The sequence below is a fragment of the Lathyrus oleraceus genome, chromosome 6 (genome assembly GCF_024323335.1).
Source record: "Lathyrus oleraceus cultivar Zhongwan6 chromosome 6, CAAS_Psat_ZW6_1.0, whole genome shotgun sequence".
NCBI classification, from domain to species: domain Eukaryota; kingdom Viridiplantae; phylum Streptophyta; class Magnoliopsida; order Fabales; family Fabaceae; genus Lathyrus; species Lathyrus oleraceus.
Window position 1 is genome coordinate 354,162,192 of NC_066584.1, and position 23,871 is coordinate 354,186,062.

The 23,871-nt window shown below is 39.7% G+C and overlaps 1 protein-coding gene across 3 annotated transcripts; it reads right to left on the reverse strand.

Moving 5' to 3' along the window:
* Positions 1–5,168: 5,168 nt before the first annotated feature.
* LOC127090955 (probable pre-mRNA-splicing factor ATP-dependent RNA helicase DEAH2) lies at positions 5,169–9,279 on the reverse strand. 3 transcript variants are annotated; one of them, XM_051029432.1, is made up of 7 exons: positions 8,784–9,272; positions 8,137–8,339; positions 6,924–8,008; positions 6,384–6,509; positions 6,039–6,277; positions 5,811–5,929; positions 5,169–5,679 (listed from the first exon to the last, which is right to left on the reverse strand). In XM_051029432.1, the coding sequence occupies exons 1-7, from the start codon at positions 9,048–9,050 to the stop codon at positions 5,553–5,555; spliced, it is 2,166 nt and encodes a 721-aa protein (XP_050885389.1). In that variant the 5' UTR covers positions 9,051–9,272; the 3' UTR covers positions 5,169–5,552. The 3 variants fall into 3 exon arrangements, with proteins under 3 accessions (XP_050885389.1, XP_050885391.1, XP_050885390.1); XM_051029434.1 differs by lacking the exons at positions 5,169–5,679; positions 5,811–5,929; positions 6,039–6,277 and having other exon boundaries at positions 6,385–6,620; positions 8,784–9,279; XM_051029433.1 differs by lacking the exons at positions 5,169–5,679; positions 5,811–5,929; positions 6,039–6,277 and having other exon boundaries at positions 6,431–6,610; positions 8,784–9,279.
* Positions 9,280–23,871: the final 14,592 nt, after the last annotated feature.

The following is a 23,871-nucleotide window of genomic DNA, read 5'->3' on the forward strand; positions in this document are numbered from 1 at the left end:
TAATCAATGTTACAACATCAATAAACAACAACAAACAACAATAGCTCAACAAATGTAACTTCATAGGCATATATTTATGTTACTTCACCAAAACAACAACACATCATCGCATAACCATAACGATTAGCTAACCAAGCATACAAGTTAGCACAAACATTGCCATAATAGGTACATAATTATAACTCAAACAGTTAACCAAACATCACCATGTGATAGCTCTGCGTGTTAGCTTCCCAACACTTCAAAACATGCCTCAATCCGAGTCATGAAACTCAAGTTACGACTAAAATAGTTGGAAATGAAAAATTAGCATTTTAGCATTGTCCCTCCTCACTGAGCGAAGTCATTGCTCGCTAATTGAGATCTCGTTAAGCGACACATCTCTCACTAAGAGAAAGTCACAGAAAACCAGAATCCTCCCCTGTCACATTCCTTTCAGCAAACACATTAGCTCATTGAGCAAACTCTCACTAAGCGAACATGTCTAGACCTGCAAAAATGCACAACACGGTTTACCTCTGCAGCAACCTTAAAATTTCCCCAATTCTGCCCCAAATGCTCATAAAATTATATCACATGTTATATTACCATTAGTACATGTTAAATCACAGAATTACATCATTGGATTCATTCAATCTCATCAATTCATGTTTATCCCAAAACCTTCAAAACCCTCAAACATAGTGGAAAATATAAATATCTCAAAATAGAAAATAGTACACATATAGGCACACGAACTTCATCATTAAAATAGGCAACAACATCAAAACTTCATAGGAAATTCAGAATCCATCACATTTCAATTTTCCTAAAGAGGGTAAGGACCTCTCATATCTACCTCATCATGCAATACACCTAGATTCGTAGCCCTTTTTCCCCCATTACCTTAGATTTCAAGAAATTGATGATGAATCAAGTAAGTTATATGGCTTCCCTCTTCAAAATTCTAGCTTTTTCTCTTTCTAGTCCTTTTTGCCTCTTGTCTCAACTTTCACGTACTGATAAAACTAGGCTAATTTTCTCTTACTCCCAATATATCCTTAGGATTTTCTACACAATTCTTTCTAATTACCCAATTAACCCTTAACTTTCTTAATTCCAACAATTTCCCCAATTCCCTTACTCCTTAATCCCCTCTATTTCTCCAAATTCTCACAAATGGTCCAATTCCACCATTTTACTATTTATTTAATTAATTTGAATAAAACACTATTTACTCTAATAATTAATTAAAATTCTAATAACTTCTAAATAACTAAACAAACCTCTTACTCTCTCTATACCTCTATTCCAGGATACTTACCCCCACAATCCCACAATATTAATTTAAAAACACCAATTAATCATATAAGTACTAAAGAGTTCAATTAAATTAATTAATCGAATTTGAGGTGTTACATGAGTTTGTTCCTCTAGCGCAGTCGTTTTGAGTAGGAACTTTAAATTTTTCTTATCTTTCATCAGGATCCTCACTTTCTCCTTACAATGGGTGATACTCCCTCAGACCATTGCAAGCTTGGATATCAATTCACCATTGACATGAATATACTTCTCTCGCTGGACCTGCTTCATTATAAGGCCCCTTAGCGGGTGGTTTTCCACCATCCTCGACAGCTCGAGGGATGACTTGTCATGAAGGCCTTTATAATCAACTGATAAATCGTAAATCCTTAAGAAATGGGAGGCGGCCCCAGGTAAACTTGATTACATCGAACGAAAGATCACTCTATAAAGAAGGTTAGGGGTGAGAACTATCCTTCATTGGAAAGGATTCTCCCTCGGCATTACCTTCTTCAATAATCATCATTTGAACATCCGTTGGAATCTGTCAAAGACCCTTTCCTTGCTTTTGGATTTTAGAGGGGTGGGAAACGCTCAGAGCATTCTCCTCGACACACCTTTGGCCCTCCATTGTCATTAGGATGCCTATGCGACTCTTAGGGTTGTTTGTTGGTTGTTGTTCAAACTTTTTCTTGGTCAGGCACTCTTTCCTCTCAGTTGACGGGATTTTAGACATTTTCTCTAAAAGAAAGGCTTAGGAAAAATATAAATTAGTGTAATGAATAAACAACCTTAAATCAAGGGTTTTTCTTGATCATGAACTTGCCTAAGTATTCATCTATCCCGTTATTGTCCCATCGATCTAGAATGATATTAACACGAAAGCTCATGAATTCAAAATCATTCAATACTTGAACAACCTCTTGCTCATATGGAGTAAGGCTATCAAATTCAAAGTCGATGATGATCTTTGAGTTACTCTCCCAAGACAGGGGAAAGTCATGAACATTAAGGCACAGCCTCGCCCTCTGACCCTCGTGAACTTATCCTTATAGTCCTTGTAAGTTTTTAAGTGGGGCTTTAGTAATTTTCTTCTTGGTAAACCGCATAAGGTCACCTAGCCACTTTTGACACTGATTTTGATGTTATATACAGAAAATAATACCCCGAAGGTAGGAAAGAATCTCAATCTCCGACATATAATTTTGAACGCCCTAATAATACACTAGATGTTGGGTGTAATCTGAGAAGGAGCAACTTTTGGAGTCGCTAGAAACTCGGCTTCAAATAGCGTAAAAGGTATTAAAATCCCTAAATCATGAATAAAAGGGAGGTGCGGGTAGAAGTATGGGTGTGACAGCCATCTAGGGCAACCTTATTGGCCCCTTCCCTCTCAGAACAAGGTTCCAAAATCACAGCGTCCTCATGCCTAGTATTGGAAAGTCATATTTGCCACCGAAAAGCAACGGTCTTCTCCTCATTAGAATACAGAGACGTAAAGCCTTAAACTTTGAAACATTTAGCATTTGTCTCTTCCATCGATTCCTAGTAAGAATGGGAAAATCAAGAGAATCACTAGCAAAACCATTAGGGTTCTCACGGCTCCAGAGGCCTAATTCACAATGTTAGCGTGTAACCACTCCTTAAACATTTTTAAATCTAAATAATTTCCATTAAGAATAGAGAGACTAAAAGGATAACATAATCATACCTGCAAATACATTCAAGAACTTGTGAAATGAGTGCACTCTGGCCCTATAAGAACTCTTAACTAAATGGATGGTTGCTTCGAATGAGAGAATGCGGAAAAGATTGAATGAGGAAAGTTGAAATATTTTTATAAGGAGTGGAAGTCCAGTCGCATGGGTAACATACCACCTCCCAGTGGGAAACTCAACCATTAAAATAAAAGGGAAATATTCCCCACGTCAGAGACACGCGTAAGAAGTAAGACCTAAATTGGCTTCTCGAGGAAAAATCATCATTGATCGCATTCAATACAATGCACATTTTCCCTCAACTGGAATTTGGGATTTTCCTCAACTGACATTTGGGGATTTCTCTCAATTTACATTTGGGGATTTCCCTCAGCTGACGAGCGTATGATGATTCACCTCATTGACACATGGGGCTATATCCCAAATTAAATTCACGAGGCTAATCTTAAGCTTGAGGAACTCGTCTCGTATGTAAGAGGGCCACCCTAGGCCTTCTTGAGGGACTCATTCATATAAGAAGATGAAATAAAGACTAAATCACTTCGTCCTTTTAAAGCTCTGGTGCATGAGGAATTGTGTATTGGTATATTTGCAAAGGGCTCATAAGGGACGACGTGAGAGGGGAAAGGTTAATGTATCACCCAAATAACTTTTTGATCACCCATTTATTAGATCGAGCGTCATTCATTTGGATGTAGTGACCATTTCTCATATCGGTCTCCTTCTAAGAGAAATATGGAACTGACATGTCCCAGTCCACAATAATGCGGAGAATGAGTCAATGGGGAATCTATCACGTTTTCCTGAATAATAAAGGGCTAACTGCCTCAATCTCCTGCTCACATGAGTGATTGCTATTACTTGTGAGTCTGTGATCCAGGCCTATAGATTTCTATAAATACCTCAACCCTGGGGTTGAGAAAGAAAGTCGTACTCATTACACAAATACCACATATACAAAGCTCATCACCTCCCTATGTGAGATAGTTATAAATGCCACAACACACCCTAAAAGTCTCTAGCAGACCTTAATCACTAGGGATTGTCACATATTATACTTTTACCAAGTACATATTTTAACTAGAAATGAAGGTAATAGGTATTTATGATGTGTACCCAAGATAAAAATTCAAGAATAAGGATCTTTTCATAATTAAATTCAAAAAATTTCAAACAATTATTCAAGAACTATCGTAAAACACATACAAGAATCATGAAGAAGTAAAAAAAACTTATAAAAGATGGATTATACTATAAGATAAAATGGAGATGAATAATCTCCACTTTTTTGAGAAAGATAAGATTGTAATGCAATAGCCACAATATGGGCTTCTAAAAACAATTAAATTGTCTCAATTACAAAAGTAGTCACCTAAAAGATATAAAATCTAATTTTCGAATCCAGATGAGACTCTAATTAGAAACAAACAATATTTGAAATAATTTATTTTCATTAGACTCTACAACAGGTTTCAAACTCAACAAATTAGCAAATTTTCTTTCCATCTCCATTTGTAGTCTCTTAGCTTGTTGTCCTTGAGCTTCTTATAGATCCTTCAACTTAGATGCCCACAAGGTACGGGGATGGGAAAGGATTCCCTTCCATGTAGATTTCACTATAAGAGGAGCAAGTATTAATCTCCATCCTTGAATGGAGAGAATCCCCTCTCATACATATATAAAGATTGATATAAAGATCGATGTTTGGTACGAAGATATTTTAAAATCACATGTATGTGGATGTGTAAAATCGTGAAATGCATGAGTTTAGATAAACCTGTCATGGGTAGTTAAAACTTCTAAAATTATACTAACATTTTTGTTGCATCACTAAAAAAACATGATAAATTTACATTAATATAATTAAATTAATATTTTACGTTTCAATTTGCAACTTTCTCATATTCAGATATTATTTAAAACAATTTTAGACTTATTATATTTAAAATTATGTTGCAGCATCATTTCTAAGTAATTTAGTTCTTAAAATTAAATTATATTTAAAGTAATATATATAGTATGCTAAATAAATAACCAAATTAAATATTCAAGATTCAAAACATATATTTTAGCCATAAAAAGTTGAATTATTTTGGCAATTTTGGAAGGAGGGAAGCAATACAGGCTCTTTTCTTATAAATAAAGAGTATTCAGATGAAGCATTACCACTTGACAATATCTTAAATCAAAATCTTATAATTCCGGATGCTTGATTATCAATGTTGCTAAATATACCGTGTCGACCAAATGCAATGATGAGGGCATTTAACCTTTGACGACAATGGCATCCAAAAAACAAATTTGAAGCCAATAAATAAATCCGTAAGGTACAACAGAACAAGGTCTAGGAATATAAAACATGTTACTACTCTAATGGTACAAGGAACTCTGCCAACTCTTTCTCACTAAAATTACTGACAATCAGCATGTCCTTTGAAGCTAATAAGGAGGTAGTATTAGTGAACATTCCCATGACGATATTATGATGTCAACCTGCAGGAGATGAAACATCAAATTCCGATCCAATGGCAGAAAAGCTGAGGAAGGCTTCCTTCATTTCCGATTCCTGGCTTCATCCTTTTCCTTCTCTCTTTTCTTGTACAGCTTTTCAAGAACACGCTTGGCCTCACATTGTGGAAAATTAGACAAATCATAGTAATGTGGCGCTATATCTACTAGCCTGTCAGATATAACAAATGATCAGAGTTAAATATATTTCAATAACATTAGCAAAACTTAACCACACGGCTTACAAAGTCATTTGCTAGGACAACCATTTGAATATTGCAGATTACAACAATAAAATCTTACCATTCACCGCGTATATCCGTCACAGTACGTATAAAATTCCGACTGGTAAGAACATATTCATTATAGATAACCCATTCGGGCTTGTGATCAAGGCAATTTGATGGATGCAAGTGTACCACCTACATCAGAGCAGAATCATAAATTTGAATAATCCTTCACAGCCTAGACGATAGCTATTTTGGTAATACAAATGAAGAACAAAGGAATAAAAAATAATTTTAGCAAAACCTGATTGTCTTTCACGGTTAAATAGTGTCCTGTACGTTCAAGATGAGCCACCTGCATGAAATATCCTGCTAGCATTGCCTTTCTAATGTTGACGTAATAGTCACGACTATTGAAGTCAGTGCTGCATAACTTCAGGTTAAACCGAGCCATGATACGCACTAGCTGCTGTCGAACATTATCAGCTGATTTGAGCGCTCTGTTATTGACAAAGTTGTCGTAGCACCAAGATGCATCCTCATCTGAAAATCCATTCACATACAATTAATAAACTTTAACTTCAGAAAAAGATAAACAGCAAGGTATTGAGAATAAAATGAAAACAGTGAAGCAGAAGTATGCACTTACTGTTTTGCTTGTAGGCATGGTATACATTCAAGAGTGTGAGATGATCTCCATCAACGTGTCCAAACCTAGCTTTCGCTTCATCCGCAGCTTTTTGTGCCTCCCTAGGCCGGATAAAGCAATTGGGTACTAAAGAAAGAAATTGATTACCACAGACGAGGTCCACGGAAGGTCAGCAGATGCATAGACGCGAGAGCACACCATTTTCTTCATGAGAGAATACTGAGAAACTGCAACTATCTGCATCAGCACTTACTTAGAATCCTATGGTACATGCCAACCGGGGGCATGGAACCCAGAGAACACAGTTGCTGATGACTACCTAACTGGACACACTCCAGAAACCGCATTCATGTGTAACTAAGCACACATGTAAGCAGTGAAACATCCCTGCCATATGCACAGTACGGTCGTGCACATGTAAAAATGCTGGGCCCCCATTTTAAAAGAAGCCCAACTCAACTATATTCCCTTAACATTAAGGCGGGACTCTAGACAGACACATAGCAATAATAAGAAAAGAAAGAAAAAGGAGAAGCATACCTGACAACATGGCAGAAATTGAAAGAATCTCATTTGAACAGTTGAACTCAGGACTAACAACAAGCATCTTTGACATCTGAGGGTCCAACGGAAACTCACTCATAATCTCACCCAGCTTTGTTAAGTTACCCTCATCATCCAATGCACCCAAGTAATTCAACACTTCCAAAGCCCGCATTAACGTTTCAGGGGCAGGAGGGTCCATGAAATCAAAATGCACTAAATCATCTATACCCAATTTCTTCAGTGTAAGAACTGTGTTAGCTAGATTTGATCTCAAAATTTCAGGATAGGTTTGCGGCTGAAGATCATTATTGAAACTTTTCTCGGTATAAAGTCTAAAGCATTTCCCTGGCTGAGTTCTTCCAGCACGCCCAGATCTCTGATGTGCACTAGCCTTTGATATTGGTGACACCAACAAAGACTCGACACGAACTCGAGGATTATAAACCTTCTGCTTAGCAAATCCAGGGTCAATAACATAGACTATACCGTCAATTGTCAAGGAAGTTTCTGCTATGTTTGTTGATACCACAATCTTCCTTCCAGGAGGGCCTCCCTCCTTAACTGGAGGAGGAGCTGCATCAAAAATCTTCTGCTGCATAGCTGGCGGAAGAGTAGAATACAATGGCACCGCTTTCACAGGGCCCACCTGATCCCCCATATTTGCAACTTCTTTGGATATTTTGCGGCATGCGTCTTCTATTTCTTCCTCTCCAGTAAGAAAAACAAGTATGTCTCCAGCAGGTTCACACATGTGAATCTGCACCACTGTCCTAATAGCAGCCTCCAAGTAATCTCTTTCTGGATCTTGAGTATAAAAAATCTCAACTGGATGAAGCCTTCCAGGAACTTTCATTAGCGGGGCTCCGAAAAAATATCCCTGAAACTTTTCAGCTTCAAGTGTAGCACTCATAACAACCAACTTCAAGTCAGGTCTGTTTTTAAGAACTTCCTTAAGAAGGCCAAATAACACATCTGTAGCCAAAGTCCTTTCATGTGCCTCATCAAGAATAATTACTTTGTATCGTTCCAAAAGTGGATCCGTCATTGCCTCTCTCAAAAGCATACCATCGGTTAGATACCTGCGGAAGGGGCAAAAAAACATTATATGTAAGAATAAAAAAGATGACAAAAACAACTATATATAAAACAGTATAACAAGCACCAAATCAATTACATATCGTAATTTCGAATGAAAAATAAAACATACTTCAAAACTGTCCTTGCACTACTACAATCTTCAAATCGGATGCTATAACCAACCTCTTCCCCGATAGTAACATCCATCTCTTCAGCCACACGGCGGGAAACAGACATAGCAGCCACTCTACGAGGCTGAGTACATGCAATCATCATCTTCTTGCGTTTATCCGGTGTCTCTAAATCAACAGCTTCCAAAACAAACTGAGGGATCTGTCTCCCAAAATTACACAACAAAAACAAAACAATTTACAACCAACATACTTAGATAACCAATCTTATCCCATAACACAGTCACATCTAGCAGTATTCACATCAAGTATCCATCCTTCAATTAGCTTTTCACTTCATTAAGTTCAATTTTAACTGCCAAATTGAGCTGAAAATATCATCACATATCATGAATAGCTACATATTAATGGTTGCATTTTAAACAATGCACTCATTAGTGTCTATACAGTTTTTAATTAGTGTTTATATAGTTTCATAAACTTTAGGAACCAAATTGAGCAGATTTCATATGACTTAAGGAACTAAACTGATGGTTTATTCATTAATCACTTATTTCCCATATGATCTAAACCTAAAAAACAAAATAGAACTCATAGCATCAAAATTAAAATCCTTGAAAAAGAGTTGGAATATATAAAAACAAACCTGTGTTGTTTTGCCACTACCAGTTTCACCAACGAGAATCAAAGTCTGGTTATCCTTCAAAACCTGCAAGAAATCATCTTTCTGGTGCCAAACGGGAAGTGTTTTCCTCTTCTCCAAAATCTCATAGTACCTTTGAGAGTAAGGCTTTCCGTTCCAGTGGTTAATGAGGCTGTTGCCGATTAAGCCGCCGTTGGTTTTCACCATCTTAGCAGCAGCGTCGTCGACGACGTCGAACAAACTCACCTTTCTTTTCCTCTCTGTACCCATCAAAACCCTAATAATGAAGGAGCTTCGATTTTTGGCACCGTTTCAACGAAATACGAATATACCTTTCACGAATTCCGTAATAATAATTTATTCGGAAGTTTGGGTGAAAATGGAGGCCCTAGAAAACACACAGGCCTCGCCAACGTTAGGGCTAACTTGTGAAGAAGAGGAACGTTTTTGGAGTTAGGGCTGCGTAGCTTGTGGCAGCTGATGAATGTTTTGTTTTTGTATTTCTTATTCTTATTTGGGTTTTTAGTTTGGCCCAATTTTTAATTTAACCACTTGTCTTTTTAAGTCTTTTTAAGATGGGCTTTTGCTTTTAAGCCCAAACAAAGATTGCTATTATGACCTATTTTAATCTAGAGAATTGCTCTCTAAACCCCATGGGTGTTTCCCTACCACCCTAAAAAGTTACGATTGTCCCTAGAATTCGGAGATGCAATTTGAACGCACCATTTTTTACATTATCCTCAACACAAGTTGGTTAGTCACCCTTATTTTTTCAAAATTTAGTCTGGAGATGCGTCTTCGTGTCAACATTAGGGTGAGTCCGGATATACATCACTGTAATAATCCTTAATTCAAAACTCAGTAATTTTTTCATAGATGCATCTCCAGAATATGCTCTGTTAGGTCAAATCAGAAACAATTGTAGAATGTTGGAAAAATAACATAAATTAACATTTAAGTACTTAACAAATACATAGATAATCCTTAACATAAATTTAACATTACATCTCATTACAAACGGGTAGTTCAGGATATTACAACATCTTTAGAATATCTTCAGTAGATCTTCCAATTGCCGCATCCATTTTAACCAAACCCTTCGATGAGTAACGGTAAAATATACTCAACATAACCTTTAAATATTCATTTGTCTTCAATTCAAACTTGGTGAACCATGTTTCCCTTCGTTGTCAATTGAGGGTGAACGATACTCGAGCTTGACTACTCTTCAATTTTTTGGATATCACATGAGAATATTCAATTTGGATTTCAGATCGACGAGAGGTGTGTCCTCGGAGACCCTAAATTGAAGTGGGGACTTTGCGCCATTGAAATACACAAATGTAAGATGGGGATATGTATTCATTATGGTGTGTTGTATTTTTTCAAAGAACATGGTATGAGAGACCCCTATTTATACAAGTTTTAAATTAATTTAGACCTTAAAAATATTATTCTTTCATCATGGCATATTTCGGAGATGCGTATCCGTACACACCCTATTTTTTACAAAATATGGGTTTTTACTGAGATGCACATCCGTAAAGTCCCATGTTTAACTATTTTAATAATAAAAATGGGATGTGCTCGGAAATGCATCCCTGGAAACACCTCTACCATTATTTATACAAAACAAATATATATGCATATCCAACTTTTGAAACAGAAAAAATATCTAAAAATTACTTCAAATTCTACAACATTGATGAAGAATATACATTACGTAAGTGTTAGCCTATAAATTCTACCTAGAGAAAAGTCAACAAAGAATGCTAATAACTACGTTGAAAATGGGCCAAGTGTCAAGAAGCCGCAAGCTTCGACATATTAACCATGTCGACTGAGACATTCGAATAGCATGGTAAGCATGGTTTGGAAGATGTCAAGAACAGATCCACAAGATTATGATCAGTCTCTCTTCAAACATGTCCAAAATCTTGAAAAGTGTTTTCGACAAAATGGTTGGGTTTAGATAGGTTTGCCAGTTATCTAAGACTTAGTATATTTTCTAAGTCTAAGAATCAGTTAAATGAATGAATGTTTCGACAAGGGATATAGAGATAAACCAGATATTCTGAAAGGAATTTGAGAAGTTCGAAGTAGTTTTCAACGCAGTAACCATCATGATACTTGGCTTTTCAGCAGTTTTATCTATGAGGACGCACAGACACGAGCTAGCCCTAAGTAATGGGATATGTGTCAGATTCATAGGATTTAACAGTTGTCAGCAGTTATCTTTGCAATAGTATATAATGCAGGCTTATGCATTCGCAAATTCGCACTGATTCTTTATAAAACTGATTTGCACAAGTCACAGAGCGAAACAATTTGTGAGAAATGTGAGTCTGTGTCCATCATTTAAACTTTCTGCAAATCTTTTTTATTTTAAAGTATTTACATTAAATTTCATTTACTTTCTCTGTCGTTTATTGTCTTTACCCAAGTATATATCTTACATTCAATTGGTCACAATACAAACATTTAAAATCAAATCACATACACTTTTCACTATAACTTTCCTTTACATGGATTGTCTTTGAGATTTTTTGAGTTAATCTCTTAAGTGAACTAAACTCGTGATTGTTTACTAAAAACACCGGTAAACAAATTGGCACGCCTAGTGAGACCCTTTTGTGCGAAATTCTAACTTTTAGTAAGAAATGTGTTATAAATTACTATATATTTCGTTTCTTTAAATTAGAAAATGTTTTCAATGGATTTTTATGCGTTTAAGAAGTGGTAAAACTCTCGCTGAAATGGTACGTCCAAAGAACACTTCCCTTCCCCAAAACAATCCTTCATACAATGAAAAAACAAGCGAATCGGCGACTGGAAATATAGTAACTTCAACTTCTGTTGAAGAAATTCCTACCGTTATCGACTGTATCACCGGAAGCTATGGTAACGTTACCACAAGTAACAAGTATGCATGCTACCCTCGGGCTACCCAAAATATGATATGAGACCAAAGACCTCCTTTTCATTTGAGTTTCATGTTACCTCTAACTGGTATGGAACAGCCTTATGACATGGCAACTATGATGATAGTAAGTATGCACCCTGGTGTATCCACGTATGCAGATAATGCAATGACTACTGCATCACCTGTTAATCCATTCTTAGCATCGGGATCTGCTACTAGCAACCTTGGTCGAATAACACAACCACCAGGAGGCTTATCATATATTCCTCTAAGTATGCCATCTTTAGCCAATAATTATCTTTAGCTTGTGAGATAACATATAGATGGTGTCGCAACGCGAAAAACAACCGGCGGAAAAAACAAGTTTACAGAGCCGCCACCGACGCTATTCATCCTATGACGGAAAGGGAGCGCAGGACTAACCTAAGAAATGGGAAAGGAACGGTCTTACGACCAGAGATTGCAAGGTACGGGAGTCGGTTACGCAAGGGGAAGGTATTAGCACCCCTCACGTCCGTCATACTCGACGGGATCCACGCTCAAAAGAATAGAAAAAGGTTGCTAAATAACTGCTCAAAGAAATGCACACACACTGGAATAATAAAACAGGTGAAAGAAGACGGAGGAAGGGGACTCGGCAGGATGTCGCATCCTGGGCCTACGTAGTTTGTCAGAAACAAACATCAGAGTCAACGTAGTTCGGGGAAATGGGGAACATGCTCGCTAGGATATCCCATCCTATGCCTACGTATCTTCTCTATCCAGAGTAAGAATCAGAGCACTCGTAGCTCGGCTAACGCACGCCGAAACAAAACACTAAAACGAGACGTTGAGACGTCAACAGAAAAACTCAACAAGGAAACAGAATGCCAATCCATGGACTTACATCCAACTCCAAACACACACACAAGGAAACAGAATGCCAATACATGGGCTTACATCCGACTCCAAACAAGCACACGCTAACCAGCGAACACCAAAGCAAAAGGTTATCAGACTGACAAGCTAATAAGGAGTCTGGAACTCGAGCTTAATAGCTGTCACAAAAACTCAAAGAGACGTTGAGACGTCAAAAGAAATAAAAGGTTGCATACACAAACTAATAGGGAGTCTGGAACTCGGACCTAATAGCTGTCAAACACACACAAAAAAAGAAAAGGGTGCCCGGAGAGATCCCGCACGATCTCCTGCCTACGTATCTCATCTGGTATGAGAATCAGGGCGACGTAGTTCCCCTTAACAGGGGAGAAACTCTCTCCTAACCAGAGACCAGGGAAAATAACAAACTAAAAGGGAGACTAACTCGAGCCTAATAGTTGTCATGCAAATCACAATCCCTAAGTTAAGGTATCTAATCAGAACCTAACTCACACAGGAAGCAAGTCAGTTCAAAAGAATAAACATCAATCACAAATGATCAAGCATCACACTCTATATAAAAACAAGAGGCTCAGACAAATGGTTGGGCTTTAGTCAAGGGGTCATATCAACCTCGACAAACAAGCTAAAATTGTAGGGGTATGCTGAAGCTCTTAACCACTGACATTGACCGTCAGGGTGAGCAGATGAAAGGTGTAATAAGGATGAGACCTCATAGCTCTTAACCCTGGCCTGGGTGAGCTCAAATCAAAGAAAGCGTGGGGGGCCAGAAAGAGGGACCCTATTCCACTTGACTGACTTTATACAGAAGATCTTAGGTATGTGTTCAAGAGCATCGGCACGTAGTGCGAGCATAATGAACGACTCACTGAATAACAAGGGATTGATTGCTAATCCCTTCTATCTGTCAATTGCCTCTTCGCTTAGGAGGACTTAACAAGTATCATGCCTCATTTAGAGGTCTTTGGCACAAATGTAAACAATCACAAACATTGCCTCTTAAGGAGGACTTCAGCCAAATGCCTGCCAAAAAAGTGACAGGGCTTCTAGACTACATGGAGTGAGAAGGCTAAACAACCTCAATGGTGTATCAACCACTCTCCAAAGCAAAGCAAAAGCTAGCTAACAAGCGGCTAATGTACCTGTACAAAAGCCAAACAGTTAATATTGTATTCAGACAAACCAAATAGACAACACAATGGAACATCCAACAGTTATACACAATGTAAGCCACAAATGCAAGCACTCAAGCGAGTTCCTCACATCAAAGGACCTATAACACAACAATGGTTAGTAATCAAAGCAACTTGCATCTCAAGTAATGATACCAAACCAAACATTAGTGCTACATGCTCAATCCTGAAACACAAAACACAATTGGTGAGTACAAACCACTAGTGCAAAGACTAGGGTCAAAGGCAAGTCAAATAGTCAAAACAGAAGTTAATATTCCACATGAAGCACATTTAATCAAACAAGAAAGAGTTCTCAAAAGGACCAAAGCCAAATAAAAAGGCAAGGCCATCATATGATCAAGATAAATCAAAGGCAAACAATGTGATCAAAATTGGACATCAAGAATAGAAAATCCACATTAAAACAGAAACACATCCAATGATCATGAAAATTTTTATACAAGCTCAACATGTTATGAACATACATCATGCAAAAAATTAATTCCAGAAGAGTTCATATGATAAGCCAATGAAAATGCACAAATGCCACATCCAAATCGTGACACAAATTGTCACACCAAATGTTCATGTGTCCAAAACAGTGATAGCAAATGATAAAAATGCCAAACCAAAACCAAAAAATCACATCATGAGAGAGGATCAAGCATGTCAAATTTCAAGTCAATTGGACAAATCATGAGCATTTCACAAGAAAAGGAGTGTAGCATATCAACATGGCATCATGTGCAATCAAAAAAACCACAAATAAAAATCCAGAACTCAAAAAATCATGAAAATCATATGAAAAAATACTAGACATTTAAACAAATGTGTGAAAAAAACTGGAATCAATTTGCATTATTTTGCTATTTTTTATGGATTTTTTAAATTACATGAAATAAAATGAAATAAACATGAAAATGAGAGGGAAAATGGAGATTTGAAAATAAAATCAGCAGGCGCCTTCACCAGGAATCGAACCATGCACAAAAGAAATGATGATTCACATTTAATTCAGAAAATTCCATGGCCAAGTATTGAACACAGGTTAGCAAGGTCAAAACAAGCGCTCAAGAAATTAATTCAGAAACCACATTGCCAGGAATCGAGCACAAGTGCCTATGGTCAAAAAATGTGCTCAATTAATTCAGAGAAAACACCACAGCACGGACTCGAACCCACGCACGCTTGGACTATGAGAATGCATCAAATAAAATTCACAAACATGCGCTGCCAGGATCGAACTCAGGAACGTGAGGTCAATGCGCGCTAATAGGCAAAACGCAGCGTTTAAGGCCAAACCCTAACATTCAATACCAGGCGGCGGCGGACGGCTGAAACAGCCGTCTTCTCCGGCCAGCCAGGCGGAGCGCCGCCACAAAATTTTCCAGAATCTTGCAAAATTTATATCATTGGAAAGCTCTCCTCACGTACATCTCAAATATCACATTAGTTAAGCCTAATTCTCCATGGATCGTTCAAATCGAATGCGAGAAGTTTCATGAACCAAACTTTAAATCACTCATACATGTTCATTTCTTAACCAAAATTAAATCTAGTCATATCAGAATCATCAGCACAACAAGATCTACAAGATTATGTCAAGAAATTGGAGAAATAAGCTGGTCGAATTTCCACTTACTTGGAATGGCAGTGCTTCAAATCCACGTGTTCAAGCCTCCAAATGATCCATATCCACTCCAGTAATCTTGATTTGAAGCTTTGAGTAAGAATTAATGGTTGAAAGCACTTGGATCTTTTCTCAATCTTCAAGTTCCATCACCATGTCCATGCACTTGAATAGCTTCAAAACCAACTCAATTTCCACGAATGATGAATGATTCCTGCTCCAAATTCCATGAGGATGATGGATCTATGAAGAAATCTTGTGGTTGTGTGAAGAATTTTTGAAATTCAAGGAGAGAGAGTTTTGGAGGGAAAAATGAATTCTAGATCTAGAATTGTGGTTATGGCAAATTCTGTTAGGGTTAAGCTTTTATATGATTCACTAATGACTTTGCTACCACATTAGGCTTGGTTAATTAAAATTAGTGAGTTATGAAGTGTTTTGCAAAAAATGAATAAGTGAGGTAGCATGTACAATTCCTACGTGAACAGTGCCATGCAATGGTCCAATTTCACTCAAAATCATCTAATAAACACAATGGAAGTGGTATTTTGCACATGTGATTCACCAAATTCAAATTATCCAATTTCCCTCCAAAAAGCACATGTATGAACACATGATCATATGAACTTTTTCATGCAATGCAATGGTTGATTTGGAAAGTATTGGTCAAGACAAGCATTTTGCAAAACGAGTGGACCAATTTGGAGTTTTGAATCAAAAGTTATGGCATGTTGAACTTCCATGTACACTTTGTGATCATTTTGCCATAACTTCTCAACCATTCATCATATGATCATGAAATAGGACTTTTTGAAAATAGGAGAGAAAGATATTCAACTTTCATGTTCACCAAAAATCCATTTGAAGCTTATTTGATGTTGAAAAGTCAAGTTGAATGTGGACCAAAAACTTGCCATTTTTGGAAACTTTCAATTATAGGTCACTTTCCATTTTTGGAAACTTTTGTCCTGACTTCAAATTCTTCAAGATAGATGTTTGAAATGACAAATGAACCTCTCTTGAACATGATTGAGATGTTGAAACTCATTTCCCCACCTCAAAGCCCTCAGTTGACTTTACAGTTGACTTTCTGGTTCACAGATGACCTAGAAATGCTTTGATCAACTTGAGCCTCCACCACTTGAGGAAATGGCTCAGAAATGAAACCCTAGCTCATATAAGCTCCTTATGATACTCATGTGATCCTCATCTCACTAGAATGCCTCATCTCCTTGAGAAACCCTGGTTGAGAGAAAGTCATTGATTAGGGTTGACCAGAGATCAAAACCCTAATTCAAAGGAACTGGAGGATGAATCATGAAACCCCTGGATGATGACATAACCATGATGATGGTGACATATCCTTGCACACAAGATAATACTCAACCTCCTTGAAGAACCAAGAAAACCCTAACCGAAGCACGAACCCTCAGATGGTTGATGATCAATTTAAAGAAACCCTCAGGCTTGAATCATGTAATATCTCCATCTTCTGAGAAGACCTTGGAGGATGATATTCTATTTCTCATGAAATGCCAAAAATGCAATGCCTAATCTCCTAAAACATGAAATGCAATATGCTAAACTAGTCCCAAGAAGAGGAGGGCAAATTTTGAGGTGTTACAGCTGCCCCTATTCAATCCACTATGAACCTGTCGATATGAACAACCTCGGCTTTTAGATGATCAGAGTGAAGAGTGGTTGAATACCAAGAACAGACAAACAATTTGCGCTCCGCTGGGAAGTAATTAACAATGTCTGTCATAATCGGCAAAGAAGTAGTCTTGAAAGAAAAATCTGTCTGGTACGGTGCGAGTCGATCTGAATACCGAAAAAGAATGTTGACCTGGATACCCAAAATAAATGGTAACAGAGGGATACCCATGGCCTGAACGCCGCTTATCAGTCTGAATACTGAGCATCGGAATATGAGAGTATTAATATCGGTCTGAACACCGAGAGATTGGCCTGAATGCCTACCTCGGTCTGGATACTGGAAAAACTGGCTTGAATGCCACTTCGGTCTGGATACCGAAAAACTGCCCTGAGTGCCACAAGCGCTTCGACCTGAATGTCGGAAACTTCTTCGATCTGAACATCGGAAAATTGGCCTGAATGCCACTAGTACTTCGACCTGAATGTCGGAAACTTCTTCGATCTGAACATCGGAAAATTGGCCTGAATGCCACAAGTACTTCGACCTGAATGTCGGAAACTTCTTCGATCTGAACATCGAAAAAACTGGCCTGAATGCCACTTCGGTCTGAATACCGGAAACTTTGGCCTGAATGCCACAAGTACTTTGACCTGAATGTCGGAAACTTCTTCGATCTGAACATCGGGAACACTTGCCTGAATGCCACTTCGGTCTGAATACCGGAAACTTTGGCCTGAATGCCACATCCGCTGGGGATTATTATTATTTTTTGCTTTTCTTGGACCCCTAAAACTTCTGATTTTTTTTTTGAACCCCGAAACTTCTTTGATTGATTTTGTGCGGATAATCCCTGATCACCGCATTTGGACCCCAACAACCTCACGTCAAACTTGCTTCCAAACAATGAACCTCGTTCTCCATTTGAACCCCAGTCGCCTGACAATAACTCGCGATCGTCGTTGTGAACCCCGCTCTCTAGAAAACACCCCATGTCTCCTTTTCTCCATTTGAACCTCGTTCTCCAGAAAACACCCCTGTCTCCTTTTCTCCATTTGAACCCTGTTCTCCAGAAAACACCCCGTGTCTCCTTTTCTCCATTTGAACCCCGTTCTCCATTTTGCTATGCTAATCACGTTGGCAATGCCGGAAATAACACCAAACACCACTCTGATGGCGATATATCAGAGGGTACACCTTCACAACCGGAAGGTAACCTGTGCATTTCTTCCTCCGAAGATACCCATAACGACTTCTCTTGGCCTCGCCAAAGTCTAAGGTGACACATGATCAGAAGACAATCCTAAGGACCTCATCCCGGACACAATCTTCAATTCCAATCTCCAGTTGAACCCCGTTCTCCGCGTTGATCGCTTAACGTTCTCTGATCTTCATTTCCATCTTTGCCCGACGGAAAATTTTCCTCCAATATCGCACTACTGGGGAACATTGTTGCTTCAACGTCATGATGTCAAACTCCTCAGAGTAACATCTTCTAACTAGCATAACCAATTCTCAAACGGTAACCACGACTTGAGTAACATCTTCACCAACCAGCTAAACCAATTCTCAAACGGTAACCACGGCTTGAGACTAGTTTATGCTTGCAATGCTGATGCATGAGTTCTTCTTTTTTTACAGCGTAATGCTCCATAACCATGGAAATGCTACGCAATTAGGTATGTAATATGTTATGCTTCTCTAAATGATGAATGCATAAAAAAGGTATCCCCCCCAGGGGACTCTACTGGGGAGCTCGAGACACTCTGTTGAGGAACTTGATACCACTTCCATCTCCACCCTGCTGGGGAATAACACTGCTGCTGAGGAAAGAACAACCCTCACCAGGGATGACCTCCACTGAACTCGATCCGCTTGGGGACTTCGCTGGGGAAGAAACCACCAACGCACACCTCCGCTGGGGAAATAGCAACCTTCAGGCCTGGCTGCTGAGGAAATACCGATATCGAACCTGCTGGGGAGATAACCATCTCAAACCTGCTAGGGGAAATAACAAACCTCCGGCCTGGACGCCGAGGAAACACCAATCTCGAACCTGCTGGGGAGATAACAATCCTGAACCTGCTAGGAGAAACAACAACCTTCAGGCCTGCCTGCCGAGGAAATACCGATCTCGAACCCGCTGGGGAAATACGAAATATTCGACCCGGAACACCCGTCGACTCGTCGAACACTGACATCCACCATATAATCACAGTGTCAACTTTCCACTTCTTTAGACTTTGAAGAGTCTTCTTGATTAACCCTCAAGGATCGTCACGATTCTTTCGCCGTCTTGTCCCTGATCGGACTCCAAAGGAATCTTTTGTCAACAACGCTTCACGTCACAACCTGCAAGTGAGTGAAAATATCTAACAGCACCTGCAAAAGAGATCGTTAGATAAAAACGTGCCCCAGGCGTGCCAAAATTTCAACACCTAGGTCACTCAACCTTCCGAATAAGATTTCAAGTTTTCAATCTTATGAACATGCATTGAAAAGGGACCCCTATGTCTCAAAATGCAAAGATTCTTATCAAAATAAACAGATGTTTTTGCAATCAAAGCGGTAATGAAAACAAAAACAAAATTATTTGACTGAGTATGCATTTATTGATTGAAAAGGTGGCTCATAACTGAGCAATACACAGGAAGCAATCCCTGAAAAGAGGTAATTGTGCACAAAAGGAAAATCTATCCTAATGGCAATGCGAAACCGCGATCTCATCGAGTTCCAACTCGGTTACACCCCATATGTCCTCAAGACTCTCCGCACTTTCTGCCTTTTGAACAAGACGCTTCCGACCGATCCCTGTCGGGAATCATCCATGGTCCTAACCAAAGCACGAACGATCATGCCATACGCAGTTGTTCGTTTCATTCCCTTTTTTGCCTGGACCGTCCTTCCAGGTTTTCAGTCCACCGGGATACCCTTTTTTGCCCAAGCCGCCCTTGTGGGGTTTTCGACTTGCCGGATGTACAGTTTTTTTTCTTTTTATCCCTAATTTTTTCCCGAACCTTTTTCATTTTTTTTGGTTCGCCGAGATGCCCCTTTTTGCCTGGACTATTTTATTCTTTTCGTCCAGCGGGTCTCTTATACGAAGTATTTTTTAACTGTGTCCGCATTCACAGGGGATGGAAAATCTTCGCCATCCATGGTCGTCAACAATAAGGCTCCGCCAGAGAAAACCTTCTTGGCCACGAATGGACCTTCATAATTGGGTGTCCACTTTCCCCGATGATCGTTATGAGGAGGAAGGATCCTTTTCAACACCATATCTCCTACGTGATACACACGAGGTCGTACCTTTCGGTCAAAAGCGCGCTTCATCCGCTGCTGATACAACTGCCTATGACAAATGACTGCCAGCCTCTTCTCCTTAATCAGGATCAACTCTTCGTACCGAGTCCTTACCCATTCAGCCTCTTGCAATTTCACATCCATCAGAACTCTCAACGACGGAATCTGAACCTCAACCGGTAACACGGCTTCCATCCCATACACGAGCGAGAAAGGCGTTGCCCCAGTAGATGTATGCACCGAGGTGCGATACCCAGGATACAAGCTTCGTACTTGCCACATTGTTGGTGCATTCAAATGTTAGTCGGGCAGCAAAAGGAATGTGGGATCCCTTCGGCGTAACCAAAATAGCACCAACTCCACTACCATTCACGTTAACGGCCCCATCAAACATCAGAATCCATTCGGATTCAGGGTTAGGCCCCTCCTCCGGGATTGGTTCCTCACAATCTTTCGATTTGAGAAACATGATGTCCTCATCAGGGAATTCAAACTTCATCGGTTGATAATCCTCAATGGGTTGCTGGGCAGGGTAATCAGACAATACACTCCCCTTGATTGCTTTTTGAGAGGTATACTGAATATCGTACTCAGTCAAAATCATTTGCCATCTCGCAACCCGTCCGGTCAATGCTGGCTTCTCAAATATATACTTGATCGGATCCATCTTGGAAATCAACAAAGTGGTATGAACCAGCATATACTGTCTCAGTCGGCGAGCAGCCCATACCAAAGCGCGACAAGTTTTCTCGAGCAGTGAATATCTTGTTTCACAATCGGTAAACTTTTTGCTAAGGTAGTAATTTGCATGCTCTTTTCGACCAGACTCGTCATGATGCCCCAGTACACACCCCATAGACCCCTCGAGGACCGTCAAGTACAGAATTAACAGTCGTCCCTCCACAGGAGGCATCAGAATCGGAGGCTCCTGCAAATATTCTTTTATTTTTTCAAATGCCGCTTGGCAATCATTATTCCACCTGACCGTTTGATCTTTTCTCAACAACTTGAATATGGGTTCACACATGGCTGTTAGATGAGATATGAACCGTGAAATGTAGTTCAATCTACCTAAGAAACCACGAACCTCCTTCTCTGTTCTCGGTTCAGGCATTTCTCGTATTGCTTTTACTTTAGCAGGATCAACCTCGATTCCTCTTTCGCTTACAATAAACCCCAGCAACTTACCGGACCGCACCCCGAAAGTGCACTTATTCGGATTCAACCTCAGTCTGAATTGTCTCAATCGGTCAAACAACTTGGCCAAATCTACCAAATACCCCTCTTCCGTTTGGGACTTTGCTATCATGTCATCAACATAGCATTCGATTTCATGATGAATCATATCATGAAACAAAGTCACCATGGTTCTTTGATACGTGGCACCGGCGTTCTTGAGACCGAATGGCATCACCTTATAACAAAAAGTGCCCCACGGTGTGATGAAAGTTGTTTTCTCCATATCATCTGGCGACATTTTGATTTGATTATAGCCAGAAAAGCCATCCATGAAGGAAAACACCGAGAATTGAGCTGTATTATCTACCAACACATCAATGTGAGGTAATGGGAAATTATCCTTCGGACTAGCTCTATTCAAGTTCCGGTAGTCCACACACATCCTTACCTTCCCATCCTTCTTCGGCACCGGCACAATATTCGCGACCCAAGGCGGATAATTAGTGACAGCTAGGAAACCAGCATCCAACTGCTTTTGAATCTCCTCTTTAATATTCATGGCCATCTCGGGTCGAGTTTTGCGCAACTTCTGCTTCACTGGAGGACAATCTGCTCTTAATGGTAACTCGTGCACAACAATATCGGTATCCAACCCTGGCATATCTTGATAAGACCAGGCGAAGATATCAACATACTCTTTCAACAAGGCAACCATTCTGCTCTTGACATTCACCTCCAAATCGGCCCCAACTTTCACTTCTTTCCTGACCTCCTCGGTACCCAGATTCACAACCTCGACTTGCTCCTCGTGCGGTTGAATCACCTTCTCCTCTTGTTTCAACAACCTGGCTAATTCCTCCGGCAGTTCACAGTCTTCTTCGCCTTCTTCTTCGGCATGATAGATCGGATTGTCGAAGTCATATGAGGGTGTAGCAGGATTGTTATCAATGAGATCCGGAGGATACAAAAGTCGGAACGAGACAAAACAAAAGGAAGGAAAATGAAAACAAACATTGCCATTTTTATTGTTTTTAAACTGCAAAAATAAATGAAAAACAGGGAACACCGCTTTTAATTGTGAAAAAAACATCCTTTTATTAATGATGCAAAATGTTGCAAAATGAAACACATGAGGTGACCCTTACAATGAACCATTACGTTTCGGGCAAAACGTATGGTTTTCATGCAAACAGTATTGAAAACCAGAAATATTACTCTTCACGTAGAGTGACAGCGATGATCTTTTCGGCCTTCCAGTTCTGGACCTCCATCCCTGGTACGCACAGTTTTATCTACGAGTCAAGTTCACAGTCACCGTCAGTCTCTTCACCCACAGCCAATGGGGTCTTCAACTGATCCACATCCGTCACCCAGATTTTACCTTCATCCTCAGAAATTACACCCACCATCATCTGACCATGCGCCGACATGGGAGTATCATTAACATTCAGTGACAGTATAAAATTGATGGCTTTGGAATCTACCAAGTCTTGGACGGCATGCTTAAAAGCTTTACAACCCTCCACATTATGCCCGGGAGCACCAGAATGGAACTCACACTTGGCATTCTCATCATAGTTTACGAGCCTCTGATCTGGTCTCAACGGAGCTAACGTCCTCAACTGTACCATCCCGAGATCCTTCAACTTCTTCAACGGAAGAGCATACGTCATGGGTGGCCTATCAAACTGACGATTTGCCATCCTTCCTCCCACTTGGTACCCAGCTCTCTGTGTTCTCTGTTGAGGGGGCTGATGTTGCTGTTGTACCGATTGATTACCAGCAGGACTCGTTACTGCGGTTGTGTGCTGGTAGTAATGATTCCTACCATGTCCTCTTTGGGCATACACAACACTCGTGTCACCCTCCTTCTTACGTTGACCATTCCCAAAGGGCTTCTTCGATCCAGACGACGAAGCATTTCCCTGTATCTTCCCTATTTTCAACCAGCTTTCAATCCTCCCCACCTTCTCGGCGATTGCTTTCTGCCCCAAGGCGAACCCTTGCATGGCATTGACCAACTCACTCATCTTCTCTTTCAACTCGAGAATGTCAGTGTTGGATGGATCCATCAGTTTGGGTTTGTTGCGTCTGGTAGGGTATCTGTGCGAAGGAGCTACGTGCGTGCGCAAGCAACGATTCCTGAGTCAATCAAACATGTTAGAAACTGACACCTGCAAAATAGAAGACAGGTTATTATGACTCACGCATGAATGCAATGTCTATCCGTATGAGGAACATTCTGTCCTTTGGTTCTGGCTTCATCGAGACGGATAATAATTTGACAATAACATTCTGACACCAGGATGTCTCTCAACCAGAATCTCGATTGAGAATGTACCCTGAGTATA

Bases quoted from the DNA above. Each gene is read 5' to 3' on its own strand.
- LOC127090955 (XM_051029432.1), bottom strand. From the start codon at position 9,050: ATGGGTACAGAGAGGAAAAGAAAGGTGAGTTTGTTCGACGTCGTCGAC. The intron at 5,930-6,038 runs GTTTTGCTAAAA...GCTCTGATGTAG, and splicing joins TAACCGTGAAAGACAATCAG to GTGGTACACTTGCATCCATC. The intron at 5,680-5,810 runs GTAAGATTTTAT...TATATCTGACAG, and splicing joins ACGGATATACGCGGTGAATG to GCTAGTAGATATAGCGCCAC.